This window comes from Dreissena polymorpha, chromosome 1 (assembly GCF_020536995.1).
Source record: "Dreissena polymorpha isolate Duluth1 chromosome 1, UMN_Dpol_1.0, whole genome shotgun sequence".
Classification (NCBI taxonomy): domain Eukaryota; kingdom Metazoa; phylum Mollusca; class Bivalvia; order Myida; family Dreissenidae; genus Dreissena; species Dreissena polymorpha.
The window spans coordinates 52,858,154-52,878,840 of NC_068355.1; the positions used below are offsets into that span (position 1 = coordinate 52,858,154).

The window sequence follows — 20,687 nt, forward strand, 5'->3', positions numbered from 1 at the left end:
TGATTGGTAGATGCTTTATTGTGGAAAAATGACATGGCAGTTGCAGACATTAGTTTCAAAAATATATGATGGTAAATAACATGTTTTTTTCATAAATTATATTATTATAAACATTTATTTAAAAGCAGTTCACCTATTTTTATCCTGAATGTGTGTTAGTTTTATTTCACTTGTATTTAATTAATAAGAATAAAACTTTACATCAGTCATTTTTTTAAATGCGAAATTATAAAGGTGTTTTATACGTAGGTCAGAATACAAGAAATGCTGGTTTTTGGATTATTTGAAAATTGCGTGTTATTTTAAACCATTTTTACATTAAGTCGTAAGCCTGTTGTTAATAAACGAAAATATGTTTTGTTCGACATTCATCGAGTGAAACCTCGTTGGAAGATTGCTTTGAACACCTGAGGTCCATTTGTTTATACAATTTAATTTGTAATATACATTTTAGATACGTGTACATATAAGGACGTTGTATGAGAGAAGGAATATTTTGGAAACCGTTGACTAGTTTCCGTACCATGCGTTTGCTCTGTTATTTTTTGAACAGTGTATTAAATGTGAAATGGACCGATGCTTCCATACATAAAATTATGTCAAGAGCGATAAGAAATACTATTTTCGTTGGGTATGTTCGTGTTATATTTATTGTCCTAATATAAAATAAAACTTTTACTCTTCAAAGAATATTTTTTCGACAGTTAGATACGCCAAAGAAAATTGAATAGACTACAAAAAGGTAGTCAACACACAATCAAAAGATAAAATAAGATATCACAAAAATAGACAAACACGTTTGTTGACATTTTGGTATTTTGTACAACCTGAAAATGAAATCATGAGTCAGCTTCAATACATGTAAGTTAGTTTTCAGTTTTGCAGAAAGAAAATATGTCCAGGAAATAACAGCCAGATTGTTTTAAATAAAAAAAAAATATAATTAATACAAATGCTGTAATGCTGCAATGTATAGAGAAATTTTATTGTAACTCAAACACATCTTGACACAATTTCGTATTGACGGCATTAATCTTTGGCCTCTAATAGATGATCACGTTGTGTATAATTTGCCCAAACGTGTATTGACAATTATATGTGTAAAGAGTCTTGAGAAACGTCGAGACCACGTTTTAATGGTAAATACAATGTTCTGGTTAAACATGCTTTTATAAACCAAATGAAATTCCAGTTGCATCAGCACCATTGACCGAAGTTGTTCATGGTAAGTACAAACGCTTAAATTTGTAAAACTGGGGTCATCGCCTTGGAATGCTGAAAAACAGACCATACCACGTTGTAGATTCTATGTGGAAATACATTGGTTCAGATAAATAGTAAAATGGTATATTTGGAATGATTATACAAATGTTTTTCGTCGACGAACAGTGTTTTCCTGTTTCAGTTCATGTTTTCGGAATGAAACTGTTGACTGACATTGACAGATCTGAAAAAGTGAACAGAAACATGAGATTTGTATACAATTATATATATATAGATCTAGCTGGATAAGGATAAACGCTGATAATATCATAATAATTATGGATATGCTTCGAAATGTTCAACGAACACGCATTATTATCAGCTTTTATCCTTGTGGACCCTGTATTTACTTTTACGCACTAACTATTGTGGTTATTAAGTAAAATAAGTTAAAGAAACACTACTATATATACTATAGACTTAAAGCACAGCATTATTTTTTAATCGACCTGTCAGTTTGACATTGCTTACCTCGTTTTTTTCATCCGTGGCTGAATCTTCAGTTTCCAGATGACAATTCCGCTAATTATCAAAGCAACCGCCAACACGGAGCTAACTACGACGCCAATTATCACGGCCGTCTGATTTTGCGGTTTCTCGGGCTCACAAACTTAAAATAACACAACATAACGAATATAGTGCATATAGAAGTAGTTGTTAACTTACACTATGCTGATTTCTGCTCCATGGTATACGCTAAAGATAACATAGAAATAATAGCATAGTAATGTGGACTTGTTTAAACGAACACCATATGCATTGCAAACACTCACACGCAAGTAACATTATTAAATAAATATACATACTTTGATGTCCTTAAAACATATTGTGAATCAAAATGAAGACAATATTCGTGTTTAATGACTGTTTACCTTGTGTCCAGGCGTATTTGTTGGTGCTCGGCTCACATTGATAGCATTCATCACTGATATGTGAACCGTATGATGCTACGCAGGTCCCGTCAATGAAACAGAAGTCGTCCTGGAAGTTAAAAAAAAATGTTTTCAAAACAGTTTACATATAATTTACTTGCATGATATAGCGAAACTAAAGCATTGTGTGATACTGGATATAGTCTGTAAAATATGTGGTGTAAACAATATCACTTCTAATTAGTTTTTTTTCTGTTTCTTATACGTGAGTCTTAAACGTCCCACTGTTATCTAAATGGTTTAATATAATTCGTCTACTCTACCTTTAATGTCACTTCGCCTAGGTCTAAAACTTCCTGACAAACAGAATCAAATACAATCATGGACACAGGGCTTCCAAAGTTTGTCCCATCGTTGCTTATAGCGATATCATACTTCTTCCAAAACAAAAGACTCTCCGCCACAGAGCGTCTTTCCCTTGATGGATCTTCAGATGCTTGTACGCAGCACACACCGGTAAACATGTCGTCATATTCACCCGATAAATGGACTGGCGTTTTACCTAATATGGTACCATCTGTCAATCCCTTACAAAATAAAATAAATATAGTGTGTATTTGTCACTTGCTGTAATATTTTCATAGCTTACATTTTTATATGTTATATATTAATAGAGGTATTACATTATTAATATTTAAGATAATAAATGATGATAATAACAATAATAATAAATAAATGATTGTTATTAAAATAATGAAAATAATCATAATTATTATTGTAAAAATAATAATAATTATTATTATCATAATAATAATAATCATAGTAATCTTAAAACATTATTAATAATATTATTAAGATTATTATAATTAATTATTATTATTATTCATTTCAGCGGTGCATACATAATTTAACAATTACCTTAATTTTAGTAAATCAATACAAATTGATAACAACTTATTTAATATGCATATTGATAATTAATATTGCTGAGAAAATGTATACCGATGCACACTTTTACATAATGATGGAAATGAATATATATTGCATGCAATCTTCTTTTTTTATCGAATGACTGAAAACACACGTTCACATATTGAGGAACACATAATAGCTAGATGATCTATACATTTTTTTAATTGAAAGCCTGAACACAGAAAAATCCTCAACAAAGCCAATTGTGTTTCGACACTTGACTTACGACTTTCGTGTTTATCTGACATGAAAAGTTCTGTAGTAAATTCATGGTCCTGACGTAAAAGCAAGTGCATCCGTCTCCATCTGTCAAGTTGCAGAGACCTCCACCCTCTATGTCGTCAATTATCAATGCCACCCTCTCATCGATACTGCAGTCTGAACCATGTGTGTACTTGCTACAAATGCAGGTTCCTAAAATTTTAGAAATCAATTCATGTGTTATGAGTTTTTATAAAAGACTTGTAACCGTATGCACAATTTATTAATTGGTTCTGTAATTTTATCTTAATTTTAAAACGATATTCCGTTAATTTTATGACACTTTATAAATATGTTTTTTTTTCTGAAATAACTATTCATAAGTTCGCTACTAGAACTATCAATAAATACGGTTATTGTTACGTCTGTAAGCCCTACAATTAAACAAAATAATACAATTATAATGTCAAACAAGACTGTTACCTTCATCCGAGCATACCCCCTGTCCGCTGCAATTTGAAGGACAAGAGTTTTTAATGAATGTTTGGACTTTATCAGCGTTGTTAGCAACATATTCTGGATCCTTAGCGAGTTCCTTCTCAACAAGTCCATTCAGTGAATCTATGTGAACTTGTGCCAGCGAAAGATCGTCGCCAGCCTGCAATCCATTGTAGTGTCACAATAGCATTTTTATATCTCATGAAATACTTTTAAACCAATATCTATGTTGGTTTACAATTGACACATGCTTAATTAATTCATGATAGTTTAAAACGCATACAATAGTATTTGAATATATTCTTAGTCATAATAATGGTTGAACTATCAATATTCTTTCATTGATGTGTATCTATGTTTAACTTTAATTTCTTTGAAACAACAATTTTAACAGTTGCGGTAATATTTGAATGAACTTAAACGCAACACAATCGCACCTGTACATCAAACATGCATTGGTTGATGACCTCATCGGGGCTTTCGCCACCTAAAGACTCTGCGTTGTTCGACACTGCGACGGAACCGTTTATGGCAGCCGTGCAATGCCTGCGCGCCACCTCCACATCTATACTTGATCCATTAACGCTCATCTCGCTTCTCTATAATAGAAAGGACAAACATAACAAAAAGATTAAAACTGATTTTCATATGTTAAACCCAACCATTGTTTTGGCGATCAGAGGTCATATTAAATACAAATAGCAATATAACTAACAATTGATGCGTTGAAAATAGTTCTAGTTCGTGCAAGTTGTTTAATAAATTTTGGGTATTTTATATTGTGTATTTATCACATGTCATACCCTGTTTCCCATGTAATATAACCATTACATATATTTTTATGTTACACATGTGTAATATACCTTTAAGCGTTTTCATTGGCTTAGTTTTCGTTTATTGACCAATCGCATTTTGTTATTTTGCTGAAATGACGTTGCAACGTCAAATGACGTCAAGAAATGCAAACAGCATTCGGGATTTATCATTATGTTTGCGTAAATAACTATTTAATTTGCTCATTTAAAAGCATGTGATAAAAAGATCTGACACTCGTTGTCATATAATACCATATTTTATTAAACTCGTCCAGGAAAATCGTTAGTAAGCTCGCCAAAGGCTCGCTTACTAAGAAAATTCCTGAACTCGTTTAATAAAATATGATATGATATGACAACTCATGCCATATCCTATATATATTGTATATACTGGTAGGCGTGTACATTCAATTGCGTTAATGCGACAGAATGTTAAACGGAATAAAATTATAAAGCGATTCACAACAATGTCAAGAGTTGAAGATGGAGAGTAAGTTGGTTCCTTTTTCCTAGTTCCTTATTCCTTATTCGAATAAGGAATAAGGAACAGTTCCTTATTCCTTATTCACGATTCCTTATTCGAATAAGGAATAAATAACGGTTCCTTATTCCTTATTTACGCTTAACATATTTGACTAAGCTTTTAAAGAAAAATAATGCAAACAATTCTCAATTAAATCAAAGCTAAATAACAAGAATACATTTAATTTGTGTATAACGATACATATTCATGTTTCTTCTCAGCGTTTTAATAGGATTTTTTGAATAACCCGAGCCGGCATTATCTACTTCGAATTCTAACTTCAAATCAACCAAACCTTAAGCCTGTATACTTATTTAACATTTATGTGATATAAAAATGCAATCTAGTACATTTCCTAATTTTTGTTTTCATTTAAACTCAATTTCCTTTTTCGCGGCCGAATAAGGAAACGGGAACCAGTTCCTTATTCCGTATTCAAGCCGAATAAGGAACCTGCATTTTTTTACTTAAACATCAATGAAAATGATCAAAATTGTTCAACATATAAATGAACATCATTATATACATGTGTATACATAGGTTGGATATTTAAAATACGCATTGCAATACATTTTTACTAAGTTTTAAGTAATGATACACCAGTTCCTTATTCAGTTTGAATAAGGAATAAGGAACTGGTTCCTTATTCCTTATTGAAATCGAATAAGGAACTGGAATGTACTTACTATAAATAATAAATCAAAATCGAATAAGGAACGGCATTTTCTTACTTAAACATCAATGAAAATGATCAACATTGTTCAGCATAAAAATGAATATCATTATATACATGTGTATACATAGGTTGGATATTTAAAATACGCATTGCAATACATTTCTACTAAGTTTTAAGTAATGATAAACCAGTTCCTTATTCAGTTTGAATGAGGAATAAGGAACTGGTTCCTTATTCCTTATTGAAATCGAATAAGGAACTGGAATGTACTTACTATAAATAATAAATCAAAATCGAATAAGGAACGGCATTTTCTTACTTAAACATCAATGAAAATGATCAAAATTGTTCAACATATAAATGAATATCATTATATACATGTGTATACATAGGTTGGATATTTAAAATACGCATTGCAATACATTTCTACTAAGTTTTAAGTAATGATAAACCAGTTCCTTATTCAGTTTGAATAAGGAATAAGGAACTGGTTCCTTATTCCTTATTGGAATCGAATAAGGAACTGGAATGTACTTACTATAAATAATAAATCAAAATCGAATAAGGAACGGCATTTTCTTACTTAAACATCAATGAAAATGATCAAAATTGTTCAACATATAAATGAATATCATTATATGCATGTGTATACATAGGTTGGATATTTAAAATACGCATTGCAATACATTTCTACTAAGTTTTAAGTAATGATCAACCAGTTCCTTATTCAGTTTGAATAAGGAATAAGGAACTGGTTCCTTATTCCTTATTGAAATCGAATAAGGAAATGGAATGTACTTACTATAAATAATAATTCAAAATCGAATAAGGAACGGCATTTTCTTACTTAAACATCTATGAAAATGATCAAAATTGTTCAACATAAAAATGAATATCATTATATACATGTGTATACATAGGTTGGATATTTAAAATACGCATTGCAATATATTTTTACTAAGTTTTAAGTAATGATAAACCAGTTCCTTATTCAGTTTGAATAAGGAATAAGGAACTGGTTCCTTATTCCTTATTGAAATCGAATAAGGAACTGGAATGTACTTACTATAAATAATAAATCAAAATCGAATAAGGAACGGCATTTTCTTACTTAAACATCTATGAAAATGATCAACATTGTTCAGCATAAAAATGAATATCATTAAATACATGTGTATACATAGGTTGGATATTTAAAATACGCATTGCAATACATTTCTACTAAGTTTTAAGTAATGATAAACCAGTTCCTTATTCAGTTTGAATAAGGAATAAGGAACTGGTTCCTTATTCCTTATTGAAATCGAATAAGGAACTGGAATGTACTTACTATAAATAATAAATCAAAATCGAATAAGGAACGGCATTTTCTTACTTAAACATCAATGAAAATGATCAAAATTGTTCAACATATAAATGAATATCATTATATACATGTGTATACACAGGTTGGATATTTAAAATACGCATTGCAATACATTTCTACTAAGTTTTAAGTAATGATAAACCAGTTCCTTATTCAGTTTGAATAAGGAATAAGGAACTGGTTCCTTATTCCTTATTGAAATCGAATAAGGAACTGGAATGTACTTACTATAAATAATAAATCAAAATCGAATAAGGAACGGCATTTTCTTACTTAAACATCAATGAAAATGATCAAAATTGTTCAACATAAAAATGAATATCATTATATACATGTGTATACATAGGTTGGATATTTAAAATACGCATTGCAATACATTTCTACTAAGTTTTAAGTAATGATAAACCAGTTCCTTATTCAGTTTGAATAAGGAATAAGGAACTGGTTCCTTATTCCTTATTGAAATCGAATAAGGAACTGTAATGTACTTACTATAAATAATAAATCAAAATCGATTAAGGAACGGCATTTTCTTACTTAAACATCAATGAAAATGATCAAAATTGTTCAACATATAAATGAATATCATTATATACATGTGTATACACAGGTTGGATATTTAAAATACGCATTGCAATACATTTCTACTAAGTTTTAAGTAATGATAAACCAGTTCCTTATTCAGTTTGAATAAGGAATAAGGAACTGGTTCCTTATGCCTTATTGAAATCGAATAAGGAACTGGAATGTACTTACTATAAATAATAATTCAAAATCGAATAAGGAACGGCATTTTCTTACTTAAACATCTATGAAAATGATCAAAATTGTTCAACATAAAAATGAATATCATTATATACATGTGTATACATAGGTTGGATATTTAAAATACGCATTGCAATACATTTCTACTAAGTTTTAAGTAATGATAAACCAGTTCCTTATTCAGTTTGAATAAGGAATAAGGAACTGGTTCCTTATTCCTTATTGAAATCGAATAAGGAACTGGAATGTACTTACTATAAATAATAAATCAAAATCGAATAAGGAACGGCATTTTCTTACTTAAACATCAATGAAAATGATCAAAATTGTTCAACATATAAATGAATATCATTATATACATGTGTATACATAGGTTGGATATTTAAAATACGCATTGCAATACATTTCTACTAAGTTTTAAGTAATGATAAACCAGTTCCTTATTCAGTTTGAATAAGGAATAAGGAACTGGTTCCTTATTCCTTATTGAAATCGAATAAGGAAATGGAATGTACTTACTATAAATAATAATTCAAAATCGAATAAGGAACGGCATTTTCTTACTTAAACATCTATGAAAATGATCAAAATTGTTCAACATAAAAATGAATATCATTATATACATGTGTATACATAGGTTGGATATTTAAAATACGCATTGCAATACATTTCTACTAAGTTTTAAGTAATGATAAACCAGTTCCTAATTCAGTTTGAAAAAGGAATAAGGAACTGGTTCCTTATTCCTTATTGAAATCGAATAAGGAACTGGAATGTACTTACTATAAATAATAAATCAAAATCGAATAAGGAACGGCATTTTCTTACTTAAACATCTATGAAAATGATCAAAATTGTTCAACATAAAAATGAATATCATTATATACATGTGTATACATAGGTTGGATATTTAAAATACGCATTGCAATACATTTCTACTAAGTTTTAAGTAATGATAAACCAGTTCCTTATTTAGTTTGAATAAGGAATAAGGAACTGGTTTCTTATTCCTTATTGAAATCGAATAAGGAACTGGAATGTACTTACTATAAATAACAAATCAAAATCGAATAAGGAACGGCATTTTCTTACTAACAAAAACATAAATAGGAATTAAAGAGATCAATAAGTCACTGTAAATATAGGTTGGGTATAACAAATATTTATTGAGGTACATTTCTATTTAGTTTTTTATAATTATAACCCAGTCCCTTATTCGATTTCAATAAGGAAAAAGGAACTGGTTCCTTATTCCTTATTCAAATCAAATAAGGAACTGCCATTTTCTTGCCAAAAAGATAAATTAAAGTGAACCAAAGAGACCAGTACATCAATGAAAATCATTATAAATGTAGATTGGGCATCAAAAATATGTATTGTAGTACATGTCTACTATTTTTATTTAATTTTATCCTTGTTCCTTATTCGATTTGAATAAGGAATAAGGAACTGATTCCTTATTCCGTATTCAAATCGAATAAGGAACTGGCGATTTCTTAATAAAAAATAAGTGAAAATGAATCACTGAGATCAATGAATCATGAAAACCACTGTTAATGTAGGTTGGGTATAACAAAATAGTTATTGAAATACATTTCTAATAAGTTTTATTTAATTATTACCCAGTTCCTTATTCGATTTCAACATGATGAAAACATGTCTCATACTCATCTATCGGATAGTCTTGGCCAAAGGTAAGGTCCAGATGCTAGAATGATGCGATTAAAGTATCCGAAATTATGGCCTCTGAATAAGGAATTAGAAATAAGTTAGTTCCTTATTCCGGAGCCTGTATTTCGGACAATCACTTTCGGATATTTTATTTTTTAGATGTGTGTGTTATTTAAGCTTGATTATGTTATATAGATATATTCTGTCACATTTCTTTGTTTATTTTATTTTACGAAATACGCTGACAACAAATATTATTAAGACGATAATAAGGAAATGGCATTGTCTTACTCAAACATAAATTAAAATTAACCAAACAATACTACATGTCAATGAAATGATGGTACACGTAAAACAAAAAATATTGCAATACATTGCTGCTAAGTTTTATTTAATGAGAATCCAGTTCCTTATTCGGTTTGAATAATGAATAAGGAACTGGCTCCTTATTCCTTATTTAAATCGAATAATGAACTGGCGATTTCTTACTAAAAAAAATAAATGAAAATGAACCAAAGAGACCAATATATCAATGGCAATCATTGTTTTTCACGTTGTGTATCCAAAACTTTAACTGCTGTACATTTCTTCTTAGTTTTATTTAATTATAACCCAGTTCCTTATTCGATTTCAATAAGGAATAAGGATCTTGTTCCTTATTCCTTATTCAAATTGAATAAGGAACTGCCATTTTCTGAATAAAAAGGGAAAAAAAGAGACAAATAAATCAATTAAAATCATTGTACATATAGGTTGGGTATCGCACATATGTATTGTACAACATTTCTACCTAGTTTTTATGTGTAATGATGACCAGTTCTTTTTTCGCGGGTGAACAATGACAAAGTAACCAGCTGCACTGACTCGGAAAAATAGGACTGGTAACCACCGATACCAGCGCCATTTTGTCGCGTCCCACGATCTTTTATTGTGTGCCATTATTGAAGGTCGCCGGATGTACCGCTGGCATCCAAGATCGGGAAGACGCGTTTTCGGAGATAGAAAATGAATTTTAATATATAAACACTCAATAAGAGCTTGTATACGCATTTGTTTTTTAATGGAAAAACAAAATACGTAGGCATCTCGATGAAACTTTCCAGACTAATAAAGGCACCTGGCCGCTGCTTCCGGTGCATTATCGCCTTTATATTGACGTCTGTGACGTCGAACTGACGACAACGCTGTCCGAAATATTGGCATTCGGTAAGAAAACAGAGCGCAACTGTTACGCTAAGATCAGCGAGGGACTGTTTACCATCGAGGCCATCGCCGTTTTGTAGATCCCACAGCCAATAATCGTGTGACGAGGTTGAAGGTCGCCGGATGTACCGTTGGTCTGCATGAAGACAAAACGTGTATTCGCACTAAAACAAATCTACGAAAAAAAAACACTATTTCAGCTAGTATTCGCGCAGGTGTTTGAATGTTAAATAAAATTAAATGTTGATGCATCTCGATGAAAGTTTCCAGTCGACTAGAGGCACCTTCAACGCTGCTTCCGGTGCAGTCTTGATTTTATGGTGACGTGTTGAAATCTCTTTACATCCTTAATCATATCCCTTCGTAACCGCTTACGTATGAAAACGGAGTGATATATCTAAAACATGCTTAGTAATGAGATATCGTTTATTATTGGCCAAAGGTAAGGGTCAGATAAAACTCAAAGAACTGTATTAGAGATATAAATAAAAAATTAACCAAAGAATACTAAATGTCAATGAAATAATGGTACATGTAACAAAAATATATTGCAATACATTGCTGCTGAGTTGTATGTAATGATAACCCAGTCCCTTATTCGGTTTGAAAAAGGAATAAGGAACTGGTTCCTTATTCCTTATTCAAATCGAATAAGGAACTGGTATTTTCTTATTAAAAAACTGAATTAAAATGAACCAAAGAAACCAAATAATAAATTGAAAGCATTTTAAACGTAGGTTGGGTATTAAAAACTTTAATTGCAGTACACCTGTACTTAGTTTTATATAACGATAGTCCAGTTCCTTATTCGGTTTGAATCGGGAATAAGAAGCTGGTTCCTTATTCCTTATTCAAATCGAATAAGGAACTGGCATTTCCATGCTAAACAAATAAATTAAAATGGACCAAAGAGACCAATTAATCAATGAAAATCATTGTAAATATAGGTCGCGTATCAAAATATGTACTGCAGAACATTCCTACTTAGGTTTTTGTTAAATGATAACCCAGTTCCTTTTTTCTTCTGAATAAGGAAAAATTAGCAGCCAGTTGCACTTACTTCGGAAAAATAGGACTGGTAATCAAAAAGACCAGCGCCATTTCTTTAGTTCCCGCGACCTTTTATCGTGCGCCAATCTTTACGGTCGCCGGATATACCGTTGGCATCCAAGATCGAAAAAACGCGTTTTCAGTGAAAGAAAACCTATTTAATTAGAAACACTCAATAAGAGCTTGAGAACGCATTTGTCTTTAAATTGAAAAAAAAACACAAAAAACGGGGGCATCTCTACGAAACTTTCCAGACTACTAGAGGCATCTAGGCCGCTCCTTCCGGTGCAGACATTTTTTATGGTGACGTCAGTGACGTCGCACTGACGACAACGCTGTTCGCAATTTTGGCATTCTGTTCGAATACAGAGCTCAACTGTTAAGCTAAAAACGGCGAAGGACTCTCAACCATTGAGACTATCGCCGTTCTTTAGATACCACGGTAAATAATCGTGTGCCGAGGTTGAAGGTCGCCGTATTTACCGTTGGTCTGCATGAGCGAGAAAACGCGTATTCGCATTTAAACAAATCTATGAAGAAAAAAACACTATTACAGCTAGTATGCGAGCAGGTGTTTGAATTTTAAATAAAATTAAATATTGAGGCATCTCATGGAAACTGTCCAGTCTTCTTGAGGCACTTGGACCGCTGCTTCCGGTGCAGTCTTGCTGTTTTGTGACGTATTAAAATCTCGTTGCATCTTAATCATATCTCTTCGTAACTGTTTACGTTAAGAACGGAATGAGATATCTAAAACATGCTTAGTAATGAGATATCGTACAGTCTTGGTCCAAGGTAAGGGTCAGATAAAACTTAAAGAACTGTATCAGAGATATAAATAAAAAATCTTACATTAAACAGAGCCAATAGTAACGAACATAAAGTTGCGCTTTGCGAGAATGATCCGAATTTAAGTATCCGAAGTTATAGTCTCTGAATAAGGAATTGGGTAATAAGTAAGTTCCTTATTCAGAAGCCTGTATTTCGGACGATCACTTTCGGATATTTTATTTTTCAGATGTTGTGTGTGTTACTTCAGCTTGATTATGTTGTATGAATGTATTCTGTCACATTTCTATTGTATATTCTATTTGACGATACACGCTGAAAACAAGTATTATGAAGAAGATAATTAGGAAATGAAATTGTCTTACTCAAACATAAATTAAAATTAACCAAATAATACTAAATATCAATGAAATGATGGTAGATGTAAAAAAAATAATATTGCAATACATTGCTGCTAAATTTTATTTAATGAGAATCTAGTTCCTTATTCGGTTTGAATAAGGAATAAGAAACTGGTTCCTTGTTCCGTATACAAAACGAATAAGGAACTGGTATTTTCTGATTAAAAACCTTAATCAAAATGAAACAAAGAAGCCAATAAATCAATGAAAAGCATTTTAAACGTAGGTTGTATATCAAAAACTTTAATTGCAGTACACCTGTTCTAAGTTTTATATAATGATATTCCGTTCCTTATTCGGTTTGAATAGGGAATAAGGAACTGGTTCCTTATTCCTTATTCAAATCGAATAAGGAACTGGCATTGTCTTGCTAAAAAAATAATTGAAAAATAACCAAAGTGACCAATTATTCAATGAAAATCATTGTAAATATAGGTCGCGTATCAAAATATGTATTGCAGTATATTCCTACTTATGTTTTTGTAAAATGATAACCCAGTTCCTTTTTTTCTGAATAAGGAAAAAGTAGCCAGTTGCACTAACTTCGGAAAAATAAAACTGGTTATCAAATAGACCAGCGCCATTTCTTTGGTGCCCTCGACCTTTTATCGTGCGCCAATGTTTAAGGTCGCCGGATATACCGTTGGCACCCAAGATCAGAAATCGCGTTTTCGGTGATAGAAAATCTATTTAAATGGAAACACTCAATTACAGTTTGAGTACGCATTTGTGTTTAAATTGAAAAAACAAAATACGGAGGCATCTCATCGAAACTTTCCAGACTACTAGAGGCACCTGGGTCGCTGCTTCCGGTGCAGTCTCGCTTTTATGTTGAAGGCAGTGACGTCGCACTGACGAGAACGCTGTTCAAAATATTGGCATTCTGTTCGAATACGCTACGTTACGCTTAAAACGGCGAAGGACTGTTAACTATTGAGACCATCGCCGTTTTTTAGGTACCACGGTCAATGATCGTGTGCCGAGGTAGAAGGTCGCCGTATGTACCGTTGGTCTGCATGAGCGGGAAAACGCGTATTCGTACTTAAACAAATCTACGGAAAAAACACTATTGCAGCTGGTATTCGCGCAGGTGTTTGAATGTTAAATAAAATAAAATGTTGAGGCATCTCTATGAAAGTTTCAAGTCGACTAGAGGCACTTGCACCGCTGCGTCCGATGCAGTCTTGCGTTTATGCTGACATGTTGAAATCTCTTTACATCCTAAATCATATCCCTTCGTAACTGTTCACGTATGAGAACGGAGTGAGATATCTAAACCATGCTTAGTTATGAGGTATCGTTTAGTCTTGGCCAAGTGTAAGGGTCAGATAAAACTTCAAAAACTGTATCAGAAATATAAATAAAAAACTTACATTAGACATAGCTAATAATAACGAATATAAAGCTGCGCAATGCGAGAATGATCCGAATTTAAATATCCGAAGTGATAGCCTCTGAATAAGGAATTGAGTAATAAGTTAGTTCTTGATTCAGAAGCCTGTATTTCAGACGATCACTTTCGGATATTTTATTTTTTTCGATGTTACGTGTATTATTTAAGCTTGATTATGTTATGTGGATGTATTCAGTCACATTTCTATTGTATATTCTTTTTCACGATACACGCTGTAACAAGTTTTATGAAGACGATAATAAGGCAATGGAATTGTCTTACTCTACCATTTGTTCTACCATTATACAATATACTGTACTATATTTCTGATGTCTATAGCCAGAATATTTGGTATATTTTGGAAGGGGTCGGCCCGGGAGTAAGCTCACGGGTCGGCCCGGGGGAAAGGGTGGGAAATTAAGCGCGCCACGTGCGTTCTTAAGGTGGTTTTTGGACCTTAATAGGACATTTTGATAAAATTGTGTGATTTTTTTTATCGAAATATATTTTTATTTAGTATTATTTGAGTAAACGTTGGTGAATTAAAAGTAAAATCGAAAACATAATCAGGAAAAGTTGAAAGATGTTTGATAGGGGTCCGAAATACCGAATTTGCACTAACATTATACTGTTTGCTGGCCTGTTTGGTATTGAAATATTATAACACCCTAGCCATAGGTGTCGCATGTCTTTCTTTTCCGTTAGTTCAAAGTACCACGAACACATTGATGTGCGCATTGGGGTTTAGTTGTGCCCTGGGGTCGAAATAGGGTGTGTCAAAGTAGGGAACCCTCGTCAAAAATGAGATTTTTTTAGGCAGGTATGTTCTTTTTAATTTTTAAAGTTACCAAACTCGGTCATGGCTGCTTCAAACTTAGCAAAATTATTTTTATTTGTATTCCGAAGCGAAAAAAATACTTTAACCTACATATTGGTGTGGGGGTGGGCTAAGGGGGGTCAAAGTGTCCATTTTTCTACCCTAATACAATATACATGACAATATTACTGATGTCTAGTTCAGGATATCTGGTATATTCATGTAGCCTTAGTCGATATCTACCAACTTTTGCAATATTGATCATAGCAACTTGATATTTGGCATGCATGTGTATCTCATGGCGCTGCACATTTTGAGTGGTGAAAGGTCGAGGTCAAGGTCATCCTTCAAGGTCAAAGTTCAAATAGGGGGCATTGTGTTTCTGACAAACACATCTCTTGTTAATACTACATTTAAACATGTACATTTGAGCTTAAATAATCATGATAAGTCATTCCAGCTTCAGATCTGTAACACTTAATGTTTGTACTGTGTACACATGTTTTGTTATTAAAAGACATGATTGCTTGTAGATGCTCCTTTTTGTATACAGACTCGATATTTCTGTGTTAAGTATATTCTTATTAATTGCATATTGTCTGCGAAAGTAAAAGCCAAAGTAGGACTCAATGCTTGATTCAAGGAACAAGCACATATTGCCATGATGTTAAATTGTGAAGAGTTGTCAACACGACTTTGACTTTCTTATACTGTAATCATATTTAACTTCATGTTATCATTTGTCACAGGTGAATTTCACAATAAAATGACTTAAAATGATGTGAATTGTTAAAATAATATCATCATATATCAAGTTATAAAGGTATTCCCCGTACCTTAACAGGATTGTTATTGTTTTACTAATTAAAGTGTCTTCATGTTATACAATTGTTTTGTTTTAGCAATATCTTGACTAATTTAACAAATGGTGCCGGTTTGTTAATAAAAATAGCATTCAGGAGGCGGGGAAAATTAGCTTATATGACTATAGTTAAACCATGTGAAAACTATAGAAATCACAATCTAGCCGGATCATCATTAAATTAGGAATATTTGTTCTAATGATATCTTGGTCGAGTTCCAAAACAGTTTGGATAATATGAAAAACATGGCAGCCAGGGGCAGTTCAGTTATGTTTATAAGGCTATAGTGAAAGCTTCTGTAGATTTCCAGCTAAGCAATGTTTTATTTATTTGGTTCACAGATAAGAGCCTTTTAGCCTTTTTGTGATTAAATGTTTCGAAAACTTTACTACCATTTTATATGATAACTTACACCATGTTGGTAATGATCTTCCTATTTGTAATTACTTACAAATACTTTATAAAGTATATTTGTTTGTTTGTAAATTGTTGTCATGGTTTGAATGCCTTTAATTATAATGTTGTATAATATGGTAATGTTTTGATTTTTTGAGTATGTATGATGCATAATTTCTGTTTAAACTGTTATGACAAATTTCTGTCTAAACTGTCATTACAATGTACTTATCTAGCACAAACCTCTCAATATAATTTACACTACTCTCGCCAGATGTTCACTTTGGCTGCACAGTTTTCAGTCTTTCAAGTTTGGAACTACTCAGAAATGTTTGGTATTTCAGTCAAAATTTAACCATTTATTCCCCATATTTGTGGTACATAAAGAAACAACAAAGAGTTTGAATGTGTGTACTGCCAATTAGTTGCATTTTATACTTGCCCATCTTTAAACAAACTAACGAATGATGGCCAAAAATGGCTTTGTGGTTTTCTATCTAACATTAAACACAGCAACCCTTTATTTTCTATAAATGAAAGCACTTGCCAGTTTATGTAACTGTATATTTTACAGAAATATATATATATTGTAATGAATGTGTTGTAGAAAAATTCAAGTTACTCTAACGAGAAAAGGAAACTTCGAGGGCAACTGCGACATTTCTTGTTTAGTTTTATTATGCCCCCCTTTGAAGAAGAGGGGTTATATTGTTTTGCTAAATGTCAGTCGGTAGACCAGTTTGTTTGCGATCAATAACTTGTGTACGGTTTGACCCATTGGCTTGATACTTCACATGTACTTTAGTCTTGGACAGAAGATGACCCATATTGATAATTAGGTTACAAGGTCAAAGGTCAAGGTCAGTCACACTAAGTTTGAAAATTGTTTCCGATCAAAAACTCGTCAACAAATTGACCGATTGTCTTGATACTTCCGTTGTGCATTGGCGTTGGACAGTAGATGGCCCTGATTGATATTGGGGTTATAAGGTTTAAGGTTAAGTTCAGTCATTCTAAGTTTGAAAATTGTTTCCGATCAATATCTCGTCAACGAATTGACCGATTGTCGTGATACTTCCCTTGTGCATTGGCGTTGGACAGTAGATGGCCTCGATTGAAATTGGGTCACTAGTTTAAAGGTCAAGGTCACTGTGACATAAGGTTTTATTAAAGTGGCTTAGTCAAACTAATATGATAAGATTAACATTTATGGTCAGTTTTGTTGCAGAAAACCCTGTGTCAAGACCCTGTTGGGGGCAAAAGTCTCCGATCATGGAGCTCTTGTTGCTGTAATTTTCGCTTTAGATTTTGACAAATTCTGTTGTGTGTTATTGGTTACACTATAGTAATTATCAGATATGGTTTATATGATTGCCGAATAGTGTTTTTTTCTTTGAAGTGTATAAATCTCCAAACCATATTTAAGTGTTCAATCTTTATAAAGCTGTATGATTCGACATTTTACCGATGTTGCTTAATTTCTTAACAATGTATGCTTTTGGTTAAAGTTATTGCTGAACTGCGTAAGGTAATAGTATTTATCAAATTTTCAAACCTTACAGCACTGTCGGGTGTAATATTTAATTTTGAAAAACACATACGGGTATGTTTGAAGGTATGCCTCATGTATATATATAAATATATTTATATATATTATTAGCGTTGCATATATATAACAACATTACACTTATTTTCTATATGTCTGCTTTGTTATTATTTCTTGCACCTGTCAATTTACGTATCCTGAAATAAGCTAGCTTTTGCGGAACAAAAACACACAAATCTACTGGAACAAAAGCTGGCTGATTTATAATTCTTTCAAAATTACATACCATATCGACCTTTATTATGTGAAAAAACTAAGTCCATTGGTGAATAAAATGGGCTAGCGTTCTTAGTGTTGTTGTTGTTTTTTTTTTACGAAGCACAGCTCAATCTGTGATAGGTCTGTTTTGACCAGTCAATAAATGCTTACTTTTTTATCAGTCCCGGATTTTATATGTGTAGTGCTTAACAAAAAGATCATGGCTGCATAATCCGAAATATTTACTGCAACCTGTGGCCAAACAACCGAGAGGCGCGGAAATTCTCTATAGACACATGTTTCATCTTATGATATGAAATGAAATAAGATGAACCATTAAAGAAAAAAAAATGTTTAAAGTTATTTGTTTCAAAATTATTTATTCTAACGTACATGTGTATTATTTAAGTCTTAAATATTGCGTGTTCTTCATCCGTTGTGAAATAAGTCTATGGAAAAAGGAACGACAATTTCAAACTTACAACGGGGTTGTTCGCCTTCCAACTGTGAATTATAAATATGACAAACATGTAGACATGTGCATAGAAAATATTTCTTATATATTTCTACCTAGTAATATTCAGTATTGTTTAGTTTACTTTTTCGCGGCATTATAATAATTAATCACATGCATATTCAAACCGATCGGGGTATGCTTACTTTAACAGTAAACATATACCAAATCTGTTTTGGAATCATTTTATTTGCTTTCACCTTTTTAGTATGATTCTCTTTTTTTCACGTTAGTTCTTCCGTCAACTTCAGAGATTAAATAAACAACTCTTAATCAGTTATTTCTTAACATGAATAAGGGACAAAGTCCATGTCAATGGCCGTAACCATTTCGACTCTTTATTTATAGCTGGCTTAGGTATCGACCATCCGAATGTGTGTTTCTGGAATACAGAAGTGGTATCAAATACGCAAGTAGTAAATGAAGTTTAGTTCTCAGGTGTAAAAGCAAAGCAGAGACGAGCCAAATTCTAGGTTGTACGAGGTGGTTAATAAGTTATTATCTAGTATCTGCCAATTACAGTTAGAATAGAAAACGAAACATATTTTAATAACGTCTATTGATTTGCTTATATAACCAACTAACAAAATGTCAATTTACTTTCACAACGATGTACTGTGTGATTGACACTGTGACGTACCCATTTTAAATCAATTATATTTTCCAATAAACAACAGTAAAATATAAAGGAAAATGATTGGTCACAAACAAAAATGTTTAATTGTTTCGGATGAAGTGTGGATAGCAAAATAATGATTTTTTTTTCTTTAACTAATCAAAATTGTGTCGCATTTTATTACGTACTAAATATTCCCCAGATCAAGTGTTTAATTAAGTTTGTACGAACCTAGGCACACGATTATTCGGATCTACAAAACGGAAATGGCCTCGATGGTGAACAGTTTTTCGCCGTTCTTAGCGTAACAGTTGCACTCTGTATTCGAACCGAGTAAGCAAATGGGTTATCATTAAATTAAACTTAGTAGAAATGTACTGCAATTAATGATTTTGATACCTAACCTACATTTTAAATGCTTTTCATTGATTTATTGGCTTCTTTGGTTCATTTTATTTGTATTTTTTATTTAAAAAATGCCACTTCCTTTATTATTCGATTTGAATAAGGAAAAAGGAGCCATTTCCTTATTCATTATTCAAACTGAATAATGAACTAGGCTATCATTAAATAAAACTCAGTAGCAATGAATTGCAATAAATATATATTTTTTTATTTCCAACCTTCATCTTTATACCTTGATTTTCTTTGACATTTAGTATTCTTTGGTTTATTTTAATTTATGTTTGAGTAAGACGATGCCATTTCCTTATTATCGTCTTCATAATACTTGTTTTCAGTATCGTCAACTAGAATATAAAATAGAAATGTGACAGAATACATCCATATTACATAAGCAAGCTTAAATTACACACACAGCATCTAAAAAAATAAATATCCGAAAGTGACCGTTCGGAATATAGGCTTCCGAATAAGGAACTAACTTATTACTCAATTCCTTATTCAGATGCTTTAACTTCGGATAATTCTATTCGGATCATTCTTGCAGAGCGCAGCTTTATGTTCGTTATTATTGGCTATGTTTATTGTAAGATTTTTTATTCTATCTCTGATACAGTTCTTGAAGTTTTATGTGACCCCTTCCTTTTGCCAAGACTATACGGTATCTCATTACAAAGCATGTTTAAGACATCCCATTCCGTTCTCATACGTAAACGAATACGAAGGGATATTATTAAGGATGCAAAGAGATTTCAACACGTCACCATACAAGCAAGACTGCACCGGAAGCAGCGGTCCAGGTGTCTCTAGTAGACTG

The 20,687-nt window shown here is 32.1% G+C and overlaps 1 protein-coding gene across 1 annotated transcript in view; it reads right to left on the bottom strand.

The window, feature by feature from the left end:
• Window positions 1-20,687, bottom strand: part of LOC127880977 (von Willebrand factor D and EGF domain-containing protein-like) — a 36,054-nt gene continuing 15,367 nt past the window's right edge. The window contains exons 19-25 of the mRNA XM_052428530.1: window positions 4,244-4,405; window positions 3,792-3,966; window positions 3,334-3,521; window positions 2,459-2,722; window positions 2,136-2,244; window positions 1,735-1,873; window positions 1-1,447 (exon numbers count right to left, since the gene is read on the bottom strand). Coding sequence (XP_052284490.1) covers window positions 1,402-1,447; window positions 1,735-1,873; window positions 2,136-2,244; window positions 2,459-2,722; window positions 3,334-3,521; window positions 3,792-3,966; window positions 4,244-4,405 — 1,083 coding nt within the window. The 3' untranslated portion in view covers window positions 1-1,401. The remainder of the gene's footprint in view (window positions 1,448-1,734; window positions 1,874-2,135; window positions 2,245-2,458; window positions 2,723-3,333; window positions 3,522-3,791; window positions 3,967-4,243; window positions 4,406-20,687) is intronic.